We start from the raw sequence: 16,967 nt of genomic DNA, 5'->3' as shown, positions 1-16,967 counted from the left end.
GGGAAATTTTTTAAGAGTTTCTTGATTTGATGATGACTTAAGATCCTATATTGAAAGAGTGGAAAGAAAAACTTTATCGTCGTAATGCAAATTACACTTGCCCTGTTATTCATAAAAAAATGATTCAGTCCATGAGCTACTATGTGTTGCGCGTGGTACGATAGGAGATTAAAAAAGCGGAAGTTTTTACTGTGGTTGTAGATGAAACTACTGACATTACGTAGATGTTCCCATTGACAAAGCGGCTGTTAACAAAGAATCCATTCGTGACGCAGCAGGCCGAAGAAAAGCTAGGCGGGAGGTGAAAGCAAAGTTTGAAGAGCGCTACAAAACGGGGAAGAACAAGTGGTTTTTCCAAAAGCTGCGGTTTTAAAATGCAGAAGAACTGCATCAGCAATTTACCAAGCAATGGTGACAGGAACTACGAATTTAGGCCTTGAAATTGAAAACATTGCTGGTCAGATCATAGAATGGGGCTGCTAACATGAGTGACTGCTACAATGGTGTAGCAGCTAAGCTTCGGGCTACTAATCCAAAAAAATTTATATCCACTGCTTTGCCCATTGGTTCAATTGTTGATGTACGATGTGATGTTGGTATGTCTGCAAAAAATTTGATTGCATCAGAATTTTTTGAAATGATGGAAAATGTTTATGTTTTTTCTCAAGGAGTCCTTTAATAACCACTATGTTCGAAGAACAATGCAACGAAAATGTAAAAGTATGCCGTCTTAAACGATTTTGCGATACTCGATGGCTTTCAAGAAATGATTCAGTATGAACATTTCAAGATATTTAGTTAGCGCCTTTGTTGACATTTCCTCGCATTCAATGAAACAAAGATCTTATTTCAGATAAATCTTGTCATCACCAAGCAAAATCTTTCTGTCAGTATTTTGGCTCAATTGAAACCAATTTTATTGCTCTTATGCTTCGTCAGCTACTTTCTCTTACTACTCCTTTTGCACAAAGAACTTCAGTGACCGTCTTTGAATCTTTTAAAAGCTAATGACATGGTAGCAGCTTCGTACATACATGATTTATGATATATATATAAAACCTATTTATATATGTACAAATCATATTGGAGAATACAAAACTAAACATGTTCATTCTTCTTACAGTTTCTGTTCAGATGTGTTTAAACTGCTCCCACGTTAGACAGTTAGACTCACTCTCAAGGGTATCATTCCTCTATACATCCATTTCTAATCGTACCACCGTCAATGCCACAACATACGTTTGGCAGACGCTCAAATGTTATCCGTGCATATTTGCCAGCAACTTAAAAGTATACAACTAGTTGCTCCATCTACCATTCTCTCCATCAATCACAACAGAACAGACATAAAGCTGTAACAGTCAGTTTGCCACTGGCTGTTGTAGAAGGAGGTTGTGTTATGATACCAGAGTTAAACATTCAACTGCAGCTTCACATAATAGCAATGAACTGTCGGTATGGAATTATATGGATTATTATGGTAAATAAATTTATTGCCTAAATATTTGTACTTTTTAATACCCATACAAAGAATGAGTTGACCTTCAACAATGGGTAAGGAGGCAAATCGGTTGCTAAATAGAATAAATCCCACCACCGGGTACATGTCTAGGTATAATTTCATTTTGTTACAAAAATCTGAGGCATCTTTGACATCATCATCTCTGAGGCTGGCTCCGCCATTGATCTCACTTGTTGGACATTTGAAAATTTCGGCTGGCTATAATATATTTTTGTGGTTACCCGATCTCAAACTTAACTTGCACATATATCTAAATTTGAAAAAAAAAGTATTTAAAAATAAGCAAAGTTATCTTACTTTTCAATGTTTTCTTATACTCCACAGATAACTAACAGAATTTCCAACTACGATTATGTGATGTTCTTAAACCACATAGCAGGTATGTCATATTTCTGCATTTCGTAGTTTTTTGTATGTCATTTTTTAGGTGCAATTACGTGCAAAGGGATATCTTGGCTTGATTTATGCCATAGCCATTACCGTATATACAGGCATACAAGCCCTCTTCCAGTTTTTCAAGCCAAAAATATGTCTTTAATTTACACCTGGCGTATAAGCCACCTCGTGTTTGCCACCGCAACGTTATGCGTCATAGAGAAGACGATTTTTTACCACTAGTTGAATATCATCCAAATTGTGTGCATTGACGTTTTCATTTGTTACTGCTGCAAAAGGGTTTCATGCACCAGTAAATGCTAGTGTTCGACAATAACCACAAAAGAAAAAGTTCAAGACATATCTCATTGTGCTCATCTTTTTTCTTTGTGGTAATGAAAACAAATAGACAGTGGCTTTTATGGCAAATGTTTAATCATACTAACACCATAGCACAAAGTTTGTGATTGATAAAGACAAAATTTGAGCTTTTGCATGTGAATCTACTACCTGCCAATGAAATGTAGATCATGAGCCTAATTCGCCAGTTAATTAAACTGTGCTGGTACACGCTGCATTGTAATTAAGATAAACACGAATTAGATAACAGTGTGTCAAATAACAAATTATCGCAACTGGTCTTATTTCGTATGTCTATTTAACACAGTTATAAATCGTAATGTTGCACATTGATATCGCTTTAGTTTGATAAAATTTTCTGTTAATGTCACAGTCTTCCCTTAGCGCTATACATTACATTGTAATCGCCTTTTTTCTTTAAAAGTTTAAGCGAAATGACAATTTAGCGCCTTGTTGCCAACACGAGCAGCTAATGTGTTTTACGTGGTGAAAAATTTAACCGGATTTTCGTCAAGGCATTTTTTATATTAAAGCAATCATTTTGAAAAATTGTCAATAAGTCATACAATTGAAAGACTTCAAAGCATCCATCATAAAATTTATCTTATTCTTTTCGTATAAGGTATTGATTTCAAATGGTTTAGTTAAAATAACTTTCATCAGAATTCACAATGTAATAAAACCTAACATAAAAGTAGGCTGAGAATGCAATGACATTAATCACGAAAGTTGAATGTCAGCCGAAAAGCATCTCATTTACCGGTATGTCGACATTCATGATTTTCAATAACAAGTCAACAGACTTGAACAATTACTTTACGAATAAAAATCCTTAATTTTGTTGTTCAAAGATGATAAAATATGTGTATAGCTTGAACAAAATTCGGCCGATTAGACATAAATTTTTTTCAGATATTTGGTCGGGCATATAACCCTCTCTCGTTTTTTGTTGCAATATTTTTGTCAAAAAAGGGGGCCAATATGTATGGTGCACAGTGTATATAACTGACAAATCATTTTTTATTAATGTCAAGAAAACCTGATTATGGTGTGTAATAGAAAAATGAATTTTAACACGTTTGAAATCAGGAGCAAAACATGATACTTCAGAATAACTGTTCGAAACAAATTCATTTTTCAGAAAGAAATTGTAACGCTAAAAACTAATCCATTTATTGAGCAATATAGAATACATTATCTTGGAAACTTTTCATATTTATAGTAATTAATATTTAAGTTATGTTGGCCAGATATTAATCTGGTCATAAAATAACATGATTGATTTTCGAGAAGCTTACAGGTTGAAATAATCAACCTCTTAACAGAGTAAAGTTTTGGTAATTTCCCTGAACTATGAATCACTTGACTATCATCAACTGTTTGGTGTTATCACTTTTTGCATTTTAGATGAGTTTTCATTAGATTGAAGTGGTGATATATTAGTTATTAGTCTATTGATTAAGGAAAATGTTCTTTAATGGCTTTGGTTAACTTCATATGGAATGACCCGATCACGCACTCAATGCATATTCACCATCTGTATTGTAGGTTTGCCTATTAAACTTACTAATAAAGGAAGATTACAAAGAACGATAATGCTAAGAAAGTAAATCCTGCGACTTGAAGCAGGTTTGATACAGTGAAATCACAACAAAACAATTAGGTTAAAAGAAAACTTGCATGAAGAATCTGCTTTGTAGTCTACCGTATATAACCCGTCACATAGAAGTCCCGTCCCAGTTTTTTTTTGGCAAAACTATGTTTCTAACATTACCTGGCATGTAATCCCTTCAATTTTTTCCTTCGACAAACGTTTTGGGTCATCTCGAAGACAACTGTTTACCAACTTGAGTGTCATCCGAATTGTACGCATTGATGTCCTCGTTTGTTACCGCTGCTGAAAGGTTCCATGCTAAAGTGAATGCTTGTAATTCGCAGGACAAATCTAATTTTGCTGATCTTTTTTTGCTAATAGGTAATGAAAACAAAGAGACGACAATTTTAAATGATAGGTGTTTAGCATTTGGGCTGACACCATAGCTCAAAGTTTGTGACCTATAAATGCAATTGAACTTTTTCTCATTAATCCACTACCTGCCTATAAATTGTAGGCTTTAGGCCGAATTCACAAGTTAATTAAATTGTATTGGTGCACGCAGTATTGTAATTAAAATGATAAACACAAACCAGACAACCTTGTGTCAAAATATTACATATCGCATCCGGTCTTGTTTCGTCTATGGTAATATACATGTTGGTCATCTTGCGATTAGAATTCAATATTGCTCTACTCACTACTCCACTAATTGGTAGCAAGCCATAATACTGGCTGATGCGCTGTCTAAATGTTCTGCGCGTTGAAATTTAGTCTACAATAGGTGAAGTAACATACTGAAACTTTGGTGTTCTAAATGAAGTGTCATGGAAGTCAAGGTGTTTTAAGATAGAGCAATACAAAGGGCTATTTTGTCGGCCAGAGAACCTGGCTTATTGTAATGCAGCCAGTCTTTGATACCTATTGTGCTTTTCTTGCAATGCTAGCAAAGACAGTACGAGAATAAAGATTATGATGCCATACCAGTGATCTGTAACGCCATTTGTGTGATCTAGTCACATTTCCAGACAGTGCGAGGTTTTTCCAGGTCGACAGTGCATGCACTATAGGCAACGACGTCTATGCAATACACCCAGCTTTAATCATTTATCCTAGTAAAACATCAAGTTATTACACATTTTAATTGAAATGTAATTTATAGTAATTTTATTAAAAGTTTATTTTCTTAAAAAAATGTATTTTTATGACTATATAAAAGAAAATACAAATTTTTTATCATCTAACAGGGTAATGCTGTATAAACCTCACTGAAGGTTGCTAAAATAAAAGAAAATGCATTGTTGTGTTAAAATTAAACTGCCTTAATATTTCCATATTTAAAAACAATTTTGTTGGTTTAAAATTATTGCATAACCACCCAGTTCACTTGCATGTGACTTCGGATTTTCTAAAAGTGATATATTTCTGAAATCTTGAAACTTACCAGTTACCTACATCTTTTTCTGCTGAACAGCCTTGAGTCCAAGACATAAGGCTATGCATATTTCTTTTTTTATTAATTCTTGAAGTTATACAACTTTGCAACTTATGCTTTGCTACTTTGCAGATGTGTTTGGAAACTTATTTGTATATGAACCAAATATATTTTTCAATGTTTTTTCTTTGACATACGAATATTTACTTCATCAGGGAAAAAACTAAATGATCCACATTGCCATCCAATGATACCTTGGGTGTCAGATTTATCTGTGTGGAATGGTGGATGGCGTGAGTTGGATAAGTCGAAATATAGGTAATAAAATATAATTTATAGTTAAAGTACAGTACTGATGCAGGGAAATAACCTTCTTAAAATCCGTTTTTTTTCTATTTGGACCATTTTGTTGTATAATCTTTCCATTTTTTCAAGTGGCATTGTGGCCTGTATGTATGCATTGCAGCACATCAACATAAGCAGTAAAATTAACATGCCACCAAATAAATAGCTAACAAGAAGCAACACTACAAACAACTAGTGCAAGACACTGAGACAGTGTGCCGTCAAAGAAAAAAGTGTCTCCACAACCACACAAAAAGTTTCACGATCTCTTATGACCTACGCACAAAGCTTTCTTTTGGAATTTAAAGTGCAAGTGTGACACTCAAATAATTGTGTCTAAAAATGAAGTATTAATTATAAATGTATCACTTCACACTATCATGCAGGATTTACCTAAAAACTTCTGCATTAAATTTTCTAGTATCATGATCCTTATCCTCCAACTGTATTTTCGCAAGTTAAATTCAGCCATGATTGCTCATCGCTTGAGCTTTGGTTACCAAGCTCATTGTTATGCAAATTTCAATAGACACACAAATTTTTTTTTGTTTTGTTGTTTTTATTATATTACTCAAAGTTGGAACTGTTAACTGATTTTGGTGGTTGGTTATACGTATTACAATAAAATCTTCATTAAGTTTTGTGGCTTGAAATTATAATAAACTAAAAAATCAATCAGAAAAACTTGAAGTAGAACTTAATAATATTGCTAAACTCGGACTTGAAAAACCTTTCTGAACTCGAATTTGAATTCACTTGAAAATTGATCGAGTTCACAGCCCTGAATATCATCTAAAGAAAACATTTAAGGATGAATTGACACAGAGATTTTTTACTAAAATATTTTATGTTTTTTAACTTACATAGTTTCCTTCCTCGCTGACTTAATTAAGCTAAGTAAACAAAACAAGCGCGCAAGCGAAGTCTTCGCGATCTGTAGTACAATGTCGCCATTTGAATGCTCATTTTGCTTTGGTTCTTGGCTTTGCTTGCAATAAACAATCTCACGCTTTGACCTCAAATTAAATGGGATCTTTCAAAACTAGATGCAATCTTTTACAGCGATATTAAATTAATTATATAATAAGGAAAAAATCATGCAAAAGCATGAATATTGTAGACTTAATCTTTATTCACAACGTCTGGTTAACATCGTATACGTTGTTGTTTTATCTTATGCGTCTTTGTCCACAATTTTATTAAGCGACTTTCAGAAAGGTCAGCTTCTAATATCGTGTCTGCATTCCAATATTGCCAGATGGGATACAAAGACGGCTTTGTAGTATTAGCGAGTAGTTTTTTTTTGTCTGCTGAGACGGAACTTCTTACAAGTTTGTGACATTACTTCAAGTAGTTTCGTAACTGAAAGCCGAGCTTCACAAATTCTAAGTTTTTTCCTTATCGTAACCACGCAATGAATCATGCATCACGGTGCAAATGTGATTAAACCTAACCTAATAACAGATTTATGAAAGCAAGGTGTTATTGAAAACCGACTTTCTCGCCATTCTGTACAAATGTGTTTTTAAGAATAAGTCGTTTACTGGTGTTCAAATCTTCCATGATTGGCTTTTTTAACAATGACCGTCATGTTTGCATTCATTCCTCTTATTACAAACTTATTCAAACGCACGTGCTTTCGAAAATTTACTTGCCACCTTTTTTCCTTCGCTGCAATTCGATGCATTAATCGTGGACACGATTAAATACCTTTAAATTTACAATACAGTAATTTAAGTGTTTGTATAGTGTAGTAACCATTGTGTTGAGTGAAATCTGGTACATATAATTGTCATGGATGAATGCATGAATGTGATGCAATGCATGTATAATAATCGTCATGCATGAAGAAGAAAATTGCAGACCCTCTCATGTCTTACCCAGTGCCTGCTCAAATCATACCCTGACATGTAGAACTGTTTTAGTTCCTAAATTAGCCAATAAATTAAGTGTACTTATCCAATATATTTGCTAGAACGAGTATATATTTGCTATAATTTGGTATATAGGAAGGTTTTAAAAATCAAAAGCATCCATAATGCAACACCTTTTTCTCGAAATGTTTATAGTGCTCTTCTCTTTGTGTGGTTTCAATAAATAGTTAAAATTTGTAAATATACCTAAATATTTCCAACTGGATCGGTTTGATTTCGTTTGAAAAGTTTTTCATCAATATCGTTAGATTCCTTCTCAATGAATTGCTACAATAATGCATTAATATACTGCTTGCTGTAGAATAAAACATGAATAAAACAAAATAACACATCATGATATTTTTATAGGCTGAATAAAGGCGAAAATCAGTTAAGTGTGCAATATGCAATGGTATCTTCTCAAACTCCATCAAAACTGGATGTTGATATTCCTTACCACATTCCTGACATGTTGTCAGACATTACATATTACGTATACAAAGCGAGGCATATTGAAAAGGGTATTCTTCAAAAACATGTGAGGTCAGTTATCCATGGTTTTATTTTTTGCTGTTACCAATTGGTAGTGCTTTTATCTGTTCTAGTCTTGTTTATTGATACTGCAATCTTAGTAGCATCGTAACATCTTTTTTCTGATACAGTATGAAGATAGATTATGCTGGAAAAGATTTTATTTTACAGTTTTACTATCGCTTACTTGCTATTTATGTAATTTTATGATTGTTGTGTAGTGCCATTGTGTAGCTAGATCTGTGGTCCCAAAGTGTTAGAGGTGGTAAAGATTTATGGTGGTTTATATTTAGATTACTCATCACCTAGCTATGTCATTATAGCCTTTAAAACGCATACAAAAGATTGCATAAAATGTTGCCAAATGCTTAACGCATTGTACATGACTTTGTTGAATTTTTGAAACAAGAGGAAGAGGGTTTAATAAGCAGTGTCATAATGACTTATAAATTGTTCAAGCAAACATCGAATAATTACAAAAAAATGGACCATTTATGATGTCTCTATCTAACCATTTTTTAAATCACCAACGCTACATACGCCGTGTAAAGTCTATACATGTAAGTTTCCATTAAGTTGCGTAGTAAGTGCCATAAAAATACCCAGGTAATGAAATTGACATTTTTTGTGTGTTCTGGAAGCCTTTTGCTTCTCATCGAGTAAAAACATTGGTAATTTGTCCCTTAAACGGCGGCTTTCTTTGCAGCTTTTTGATGTCAAAGATTGGCAAATGCCAGAATCATGTACGCGTAAACCAATTTCAATACAGTATGACAAACGGCAATGTAAGAAAGTTTATTATACTCGACAGTTACAATTTCTTAATCACACATTTAGTTGTCTATTCTGTTTAAAGTCAATACAGTATCATTGTTAATAATGAAATAGTTTAAAAATGGAGCAGATGTATCTAAATCATACTAAATGCTTTAATTATGGCAATCGATCAAACCTACTGTGAGTACCATTTGTATTGGCATACAGCTTGCTTTTTTTTTGAAAAATCCACTGGCTGTAGGTTATACACTGAAACTAACTGGACCACTTTTTTCTTTAAGCACAAAACTCGCCACTAAAACCTCCTCACTGCTAGTGTTCATATTTTGGAAATTTTTTAAAATTTGCTGTTCCTGCTAATTTTCCTGTGCAAGATGTGATACAAATAGGATTACAAAATTTTTTTAAAATTGAACCCTGTTTAGACTCTTCTCAAAGGCCTCAAAGATTTTCTAAAATTGGGGAATTCCTATGTGTTTTCAAAATACGCACTGTTTTAGTTAACTCCTACCTTATACCTTATACCTTATATCAAAGGTAAAATCAGTTTTGAACATTTTAGGTCTGATGTCATAGAATGCATCGTATGTTCAAGTAAGCACAAATTCAATGAAAGTTATCTTAAAATATAAAACAGAAAAATCTGTAAAATCAGTCAACCATTCTAGCTTTGCACTTTACTGCAAAAGTTTGAATTGCGACTTCTATTTTGCTATTGCTACGATAACTATTTGAAAGTCAGTTTTCCATAGGGTCAAATTCCGTACAGTGCTCATACTAAATCAATAAAAATAATTGCAAAGATGGGCACGAGTGCGCTCCTTTTTGTTAGGAGCTTGAGCAAAGCTCTTTTTTCAAATTGAATGTGTGAGTGGAAGCGCGCTTCTCTTTTGGGGCCATCTGCTTGTTGCTCGTTTTTTTACGCAAACTACACTATGAAAGAACAAATATAAAAAAGTTTCCTAAAAAATTAAGTTGAATTGTAAATTAAAATGCTTTGAGACAAACTTAAGACAATTAACAAGTAATCACCTGATGTGATGATGGTAATATTACTGCATATACCTTTGAATTTCTAAAGTCAGGAGCATTTTCTCAATGAGGAGCATGAGCGACGCTCTTTTAAAAAGAACAGTTGCCAAAGTATGGTTAATTGCAATCAATTATTTCCAAGGCTTGTTATATTAACTTTTGAGTGTTGTAGCATATGAGAAACTTCATTATTGGTTATGGTCAGGGCTTATTGGGAACCAAATGAATACCCAGCAAGCATCCAACGCATACATGACTGGACTCCAGATGAATGTATTCCTGAATTTTATATGGACAGTTCTGTGTTTTTTTCAATACATGGCGACATGAATCATCTGAATACTCCTAGTTGGTCAACGTCACCAGAAGACTTCATTGCAAAACACATGTAAATATTTTACTAGCAATTTTTGTTTTTATTTTAATTGACTATGATGGTTTAAGATGTTTAGATGTTTAAATAACTTTATAGTAAACTGGTGTCAATACAGTTCTTCAATTTTGATGACCATTTATTTCATAAAAGTTTAATATTTTGTGTCAAATGCAGTTGGTACTACTATTGTAGACACATGTAGTCAAATATACCTGTTTTTTTCCGCAGAGGAAGACTATTTTTTTTATACTGGTGGAATAGACTAACTGGTTAACACTAGAACGGCCGAGGTGTCGAAATCGACACTTTTTGAATTTTGATGTATATTTTTTTTTAGTAAAAGCAGTTGCAACGAAATAAAATTTTCAGTAGCTTCCTAACTTTCTTGAAAGAGTTTGGATAAGTAACATTTACCGAAATTTTATTTTCGATTTATTTTTTATAACCTGTTATACCTTCAACGGCCGAGGTGTCGAAATCGACACCAAGATGATTTTAGAGGTTCAGTAGACTACAAAATCTTTTTATTTCGCATGATTACTCTTGCAACTATCATATACTTCAGATTAGCCCAGTTTTTATCTTTTCACGTGATTGTTTATCTCCTTTAGATACAGCTTTTACGGAGAGTTTATGACATCCTAAACGTACTTTGTCCATGTACATTTGTACAATAAAAACTCGCTTTGCTTTGCAGCGAAGGCGAACTGTAAAATGCACACGACAGTTTTTGTACAACGTATGGATTGTATGCCATACGCTATTAGCAGAGCCAGGCTATAAACTGTACAGTAGGCCAAAACAAAACAAGGTAGGCGTGGACGTTTTCGACCAAACGGCGAGAAAATACACAACTCATGCAGCAAGTAGACGATGACCTTTGGCTGTTTGGACAAAACTTCTGGACATAGTAGAGCTAAATTCCTGGATTCTGCACAGAAAATGTTTCGGTAGCAAAATCGGCCGACGAAGCTTCAATATCCAGCTTATGGAGGGGTTGAGGGATGCTTACGCGGTGAAGAGAAGTGAACCCACTTGGTCCAAAGAGAAGTGAACCCAGCGCAGAGAAGACCATCTGGAAAGCGAAGGAAATGTGCGGAAGAAAGTCGTAAAACTATATAGTTACAGTTTGAAGTCACTGCAGCAGGCCAACTTGCGGGGTGTGTTGAAACGGCGACTGAAAACTTACAGAATGCAAAAACTGCACAACGTAAATAGATCAACATGGGTCGTGCTGTAAACTCTAAAGACTTATCAATTATCATATTGTGTGTAGGAAACATATGAGCATTTTCTGAAATAGTTAATGTTTTGTTAAGATACCTACCATCAGAATAATGATTGTTTATGTTTCAACTCATAAAAATTGTTTTTTTTTCGTTTCTTACAAATGTGTGCAACGTCATCAAAGGTCGTATTGCTGTAGGTATGCTAGTTTTTGTTTCTACTGAACAAGCAAAATACATCCTAAATTCATTACGGAAGTATTTAGTTTTGAGTTTTTCGTTAAATTATTTCAAAAAGTACATTTTTAAGGATGGTGTCGTTTTCGACACCACCGGCCGTTAGAGGTAAACTTGTTTTCCGGCCGTTCTAGTGTTAAATAATAAAATGTGGGCCTTTTCTGGACTTTTCCAGAAAATTTTATTTAAACCAGTGTTCATTTTTATTTATTAAGACAAAATGCAAAGTTGTTTGTACAATCCTCTGCATTGGCTTCAATGATCCACATCTGAATAGCAGTTTCTAATCTTATTACTTATAATATATTTGATTAGAGCTCCACATTTTCTTACAGGTCAATGCTGGAACATTCTGAAGTATCAGAATATTTGCATGATTGGATCGATATTAACTTTGGGTATAAGCTGTCCGGAAAAGATGCAGTTAGAGCCATGAATGTCTGCCGACATTTAGTAGATCAACATAATGAGCTAGTAAAGAATGGCATAGTGCAACTCTTCAACATCCCACATCCAAGAAAGCATCAATTACAAAATATTTCTGTAAGTTTTGCATTTCTGTGAGTTTTAGATTTTTGTTTGTTGCACCATACGATGTTGCAGTTTGTGAAGTATGCACTATTGATTTACCCAATCTAAAATCTTGGTTTCAAAAGATTTTGTTTTGCCTTCATCGAGACAAATAAGTTGATTGCGTCAAATTTCAATACCAGTGTTGATGTGAAAGAAAAATAGCCTGTATAAATCATTAAACAACCAGTAAACTGCATTTAAACAGTTGCATGGTTTTATGTTTGAACAGGAAATGTGCAGATTCATATTTTCATTAAAATAACATCTAATAAATAAAATAGATCTTGTTTTATGTATTTTTCAGAAAATAAAGCCCAACATCCTTTATTAACAATTGCTCAATTACAGTTTAGTTTTACAAGTTACAACTTTTCCAACCTTACCTAACAGTTTAGCCATTGGTGTCAACTTTCTGAGTGGCGCCGCACCGCCTCCCGAAGATTTTTAAGTTTGTGCAACATTTATGAGTAAAATTGATGATCTAAAACTTCTGTGAGATAAGATCAGGAACAAGTGACTGACAACTAAAAAATTGCATTGTTTCGACATTACAACTGGATGAATGCTATGGGCTCGAATCAATGTAGAGATACATTTTTGTTATTGCTGCATTATATTTTTGTTCTGGTATTTGAGGTTCATCTTAAGTGTGGAAAAAATTCAACAAAGTGTTTAAAAATAGTTTGAATCTTTTCCAAAGCAATGTTTGTCAGCCTTTACTTTTTTTTGTGTCGGCAAAACGTAGAAATAACTTCAAGCACCATCTTCACAAAAACGTTTGCAACTAAACCTTAACTTGTATGTATATGGTGTGTGATAAACTGATTCGCTTGTCACTGATGTAAAATAATGAGTGAACAAGAACCACGGATCAGTTATTAATACAAAACATGCATCATTGAATGAAATGTAAAATACGTCAGAAACTTCCTGAAATCACAAACACAAACATATTCAATGAAGTCAATGAGACATATGCTGTTGCTTCTTAAAAAGAATTTTTGACAAATGTATCTGTAGGTTGGTTTCAAAACGAATGGTTGGTTTCCAATTCACAAAAAAATTTCAAAACCCAGGTTTTGGGTACATATGATAAAAAAAACAGAAAGCTACTTTTAACATTATTTTTCGAGGCTTGAGAAAACCAATAATTAATAAACTCATGAATGTTGTAAAATCACTGCTATATTCAATTTTGGTCAAACAATTACAATCCAATCAATCCAATAACAAACGAATTATTTATGAAGTATTTATTTCTGAAGCACAGTTTTTACTATTTCTTTGTCGCACACAGTTTGGAATCACTGCAAGTGTTCACAGACTGTGGTAAAAATGCCATCCTCGGAATGAGATATGTCACTAAAGGAATATGTAATAACCAGCAGAATAATCATGCATGAATGCGATTAAATTTTTTTCTGCACAAAGCATCTCAGCTATTTTGTATTATTACCATTTTGCATGTTTTACTCCTGTACTCTTCCAATTCGATATGGTAAACACCCTTTACCATTGCACATTTTAGAAATATCCAGAATTAACAAATGATGACCAGCAAAATGTGCAACAAATCTTTCCAGCAAGTAATTTGAAAATTGGGCTCACTCGGCCAACAAGTTTGTGTGGAGAAGATCTTCATTTAGAAAATCTTGAAGATTTGGAAAAGCTTTTGAGATTCAATTTTGTAAAGCCTTACGGGTAAATACGAGCAATTTTTTTCTGTACTGCCGGAGTTATTGTGATTTTGGTTTTCTTATTAATTTTTTACGTTTGTAATGTTTCATAAAAAATACCCTCGAAATTTGTTTTTTTGTCAGCATGTTGATTGTAGATCCCATTTGAATGATAGTGGCTAAAATTTACCTTTAAGTAATTGCAATTGTGGGCAAGATTTTGATTGAACCATTCACTATTTAGCTACAGTGCCATTTATGAAAAGAAATATCAAGGGTATCTTTGTGTCAAGGACGAAATTGATTAATCACATACCGCTTAAACACATAGATCATTTTTTTTGCATACAAATTTGAGACCCCAAATAAAATCCTATCTAACGTTAAGTAAAAACTTTGGTTAATCACATACTACTTAAAGGAATAAATCGGAAATTATCGCGTAAGGTTTTTGCCTCAGTTGCTGCTTTCATTCGATAATTGCATATTTTCGCAAGCAAAATGTTCCTACGAAAAACGTATGTTGGTCATGTGTTTTGCGACGCAATATCTTAGTTTACTTTTCAATTTGTAGCTGGTTTTCTTCCTGTGAAATAACAGACAAATATAGTAGGTCAGCCAACTTCAATACAGATCGAAGTATTAACACTAATGTTCTAGAGGTGATAAATTTTCCTACCCAGCTCCCACTTCATTATGCAGTAGGACATAGCAGTCGAAAATTTGAAAATGTCGCCTAAGGTTTGAATGATTTGTTGAAAAATAGTGAGTAGCGTTATATTATGCGCTTTAGGTCGATATGCCGAAAATCGTTAAAGTAATCTTTGCATTTAGAGGCCTAATTTCTTAGCACATTTTCGGTTTACACAAATACTGACATTGACTGTTGCCACGAATTGTTAAAATTTTATAGCAAGATCTCAAAACATAAAGGAGTTATCAGATGACGAAAAGTATTTATTTTGTAAAGTTTTTGGTAATTTCTGGTTGAAGTAGTTACATGATTAATATGAAAAATGGGTGGTTATATTTAATTATTTTTGTTTAGTATAACTATTTTGAAAGTATGAAAAGAATGTTTTCTGTGACAGACAAGTAAAAAGTACTATAGGTATGATTATGGCGTACTTAAGTATATAACAGGAACATTTTGTGATAAATAAGCTTAAACTACTGTATCTTATGGTTGTTGTATTTGTATAGTAATATGTAAATGTTAGCCTACAGTACAGTATACTCTTGGCTGTTTGCTTTAGTCTGCTCTGGTACCCGTAACTGCGGTAAGACAAGAATGCTATTAACAGTTCATGTACTGTCATCTGTGACATTCTTATGTTGAAAATAAACATTACCTGCTATTAATCACCTCCTATACCTATGAAGACATATTACGTCCAAAAGGTATTAGCCACCCTACCTTACCTAATACAAACCCTATTTAACTAGCTTATTTTTTTTTACATTGCGATGTCATAATGACCGCCTTCCTTGTCGTTTACGGTGCAATTTCGGCATAACCACCACATATTATTATTAATTCTTTCAATTATTTACTGACAACTACTATTTAAGGTTAGCTTGTTTTTGGACTTGCCCTCAATAAAAGGCAAGAAAAAAACAGAAAACTTTCTAATTATGGTCTTATATTTCTATGGATGAACATGAAAATACCAGAATACCAATTTATGCTTGGCGTTTTATATTGTTATAAAAGGTTTTTAAGTTTCAAGTGATTGTTTTGAAATTTCAGTGAATTCGGCTGATAGCAGCCGCCGATTGACTTGCTTGGTGACTATTTGTGACTGCTACATCCTTCTGCATATTGAAGCGAGATCTGGCTAGGAAGAATTATCATCTCTTCAACATTTGCATTAATATTTCGATCCGTATTAAAGTTGGCTAGCCAAATAGTAGTTATTATTTCCTTCCTTTCCTCAAAATTTTTTATTGGCCTGCATAACTAAAGTCAATAACATCGGATGATTTTTAAATTTGGTACGTTGGTGGGGTTTAAAAAAATCTCGCTCTGATTGTTAATTGGGCGGGACCATGTGACTACTTTCCGGGGAATCCTCAAACACCTTCAGATATAGGCACTTTTCGACGCTTAATACCTTCTTTGGGTAATGGACAGCTACATGACTTCCCAATTTACCATATTAATGACGACTATATCCGGTCACGTGATAAGGAGATATAAGGCAATTTATGAGGTGTAGTACTTTTGATACTTTGCTTTTTCTTGCATAACTAATTTCTTCAAAATTTGTGGAATTACTTAGCGTTTTCATGGAATGTGTTGTGAAAAAAAATTATTCCAACACATGACCACAACTACAGGAAAATGCCTCTATAATCCTAATTTTTACTTTAACGTTACTCTAAAATTGTTTACTATACAACAATGAAACTTTGTTCGATTGTTCATCTGTTTGCTCGCCATCCAAACAAGAATGAGTACCTTCAGTACATATAGTCACGTGATTTTAGAATAACAACCCAAAATCCGGCTTAAATGTAAAATTTTTGATTTTGGAAATAACTTTTTTTACTGAATTGGTAATTTTAAGCAAAGCTACTTTCAGCAGACCCACATCCTTTAAAGGCGTAAAATTCAAAATTCACGTACATTTTCTTTCACTGTAGCCAAAGCTGAAATGGGATTCCAAGCTTTTACATTTTTTAAACATTAATATTTTAATGGTTTTTGCATCAATGTTCTTGAAACTTAATAGGTTTGTGGCATGTTTTGAGGTAAAACAGAAAAAAATTTTCCATTCGAAATTTTTAACCGAAAAGTGATTATTTTCAAGAAAAGTTCCAACAAAAATTTTAAGACCATATTTAGAAATTTTGTTCCGTAAAATCATTAGTCTGAGCGTAAGTAACATATTCAGTTATTTTCAGATCAATTATGTCACTGTTTCAATTGGAAATTGCCAAAAACTTTTGAAAATAAGCAGTTTTTGGTATCTAATAACTTCTTCATGCTTCG

General features: G+C 33.4%; 1 protein-coding gene across 4 annotated transcripts in view; it reads left to right on the top strand.

Moving 5' to 3' along the window:
• LOC143465550 (WD repeat-containing protein 81-like) overlaps nucleotides 1-16,967 on the top strand; it is a 75,097-nt gene that overhangs the window by 2,434 nt on the left and 55,696 nt on the right. For 3 of the 4 annotated variants that reach the window (XM_076963914.1, XM_076963905.1, XM_076963923.1), the window contains exons 2-7: nucleotides 1,847-1,901; nucleotides 5,502-5,604; nucleotides 7,914-8,087; nucleotides 10,090-10,272; nucleotides 12,059-12,266; nucleotides 13,825-13,997. In XM_076963914.1, coding sequence (XP_076820029.1) covers nucleotides 1,847-1,901; nucleotides 5,502-5,604; nucleotides 7,914-8,087; nucleotides 10,090-10,272; nucleotides 12,059-12,266; nucleotides 13,825-13,997 — 896 coding nt within the window. The remainder of the gene's footprint in view (nucleotides 1-1,846; nucleotides 1,902-5,501; nucleotides 5,605-7,913; nucleotides 8,088-10,089; nucleotides 10,273-12,058; nucleotides 12,267-13,824; nucleotides 13,998-16,967) is intronic. The other variant, XM_076963932.1, reaches the window with a different exon arrangement.

The sequence above is a fragment of the Clavelina lepadiformis genome, chromosome 1 (genome assembly GCF_947623445.1).
Source record: "Clavelina lepadiformis chromosome 1, kaClaLepa1.1, whole genome shotgun sequence".
Taxonomy (NCBI): domain Eukaryota; kingdom Metazoa; phylum Chordata; class Ascidiacea; order Aplousobranchia; family Clavelinidae; genus Clavelina; species Clavelina lepadiformis.
This window is presented reverse-complemented; position numbering and strand designations above follow the sequence as displayed.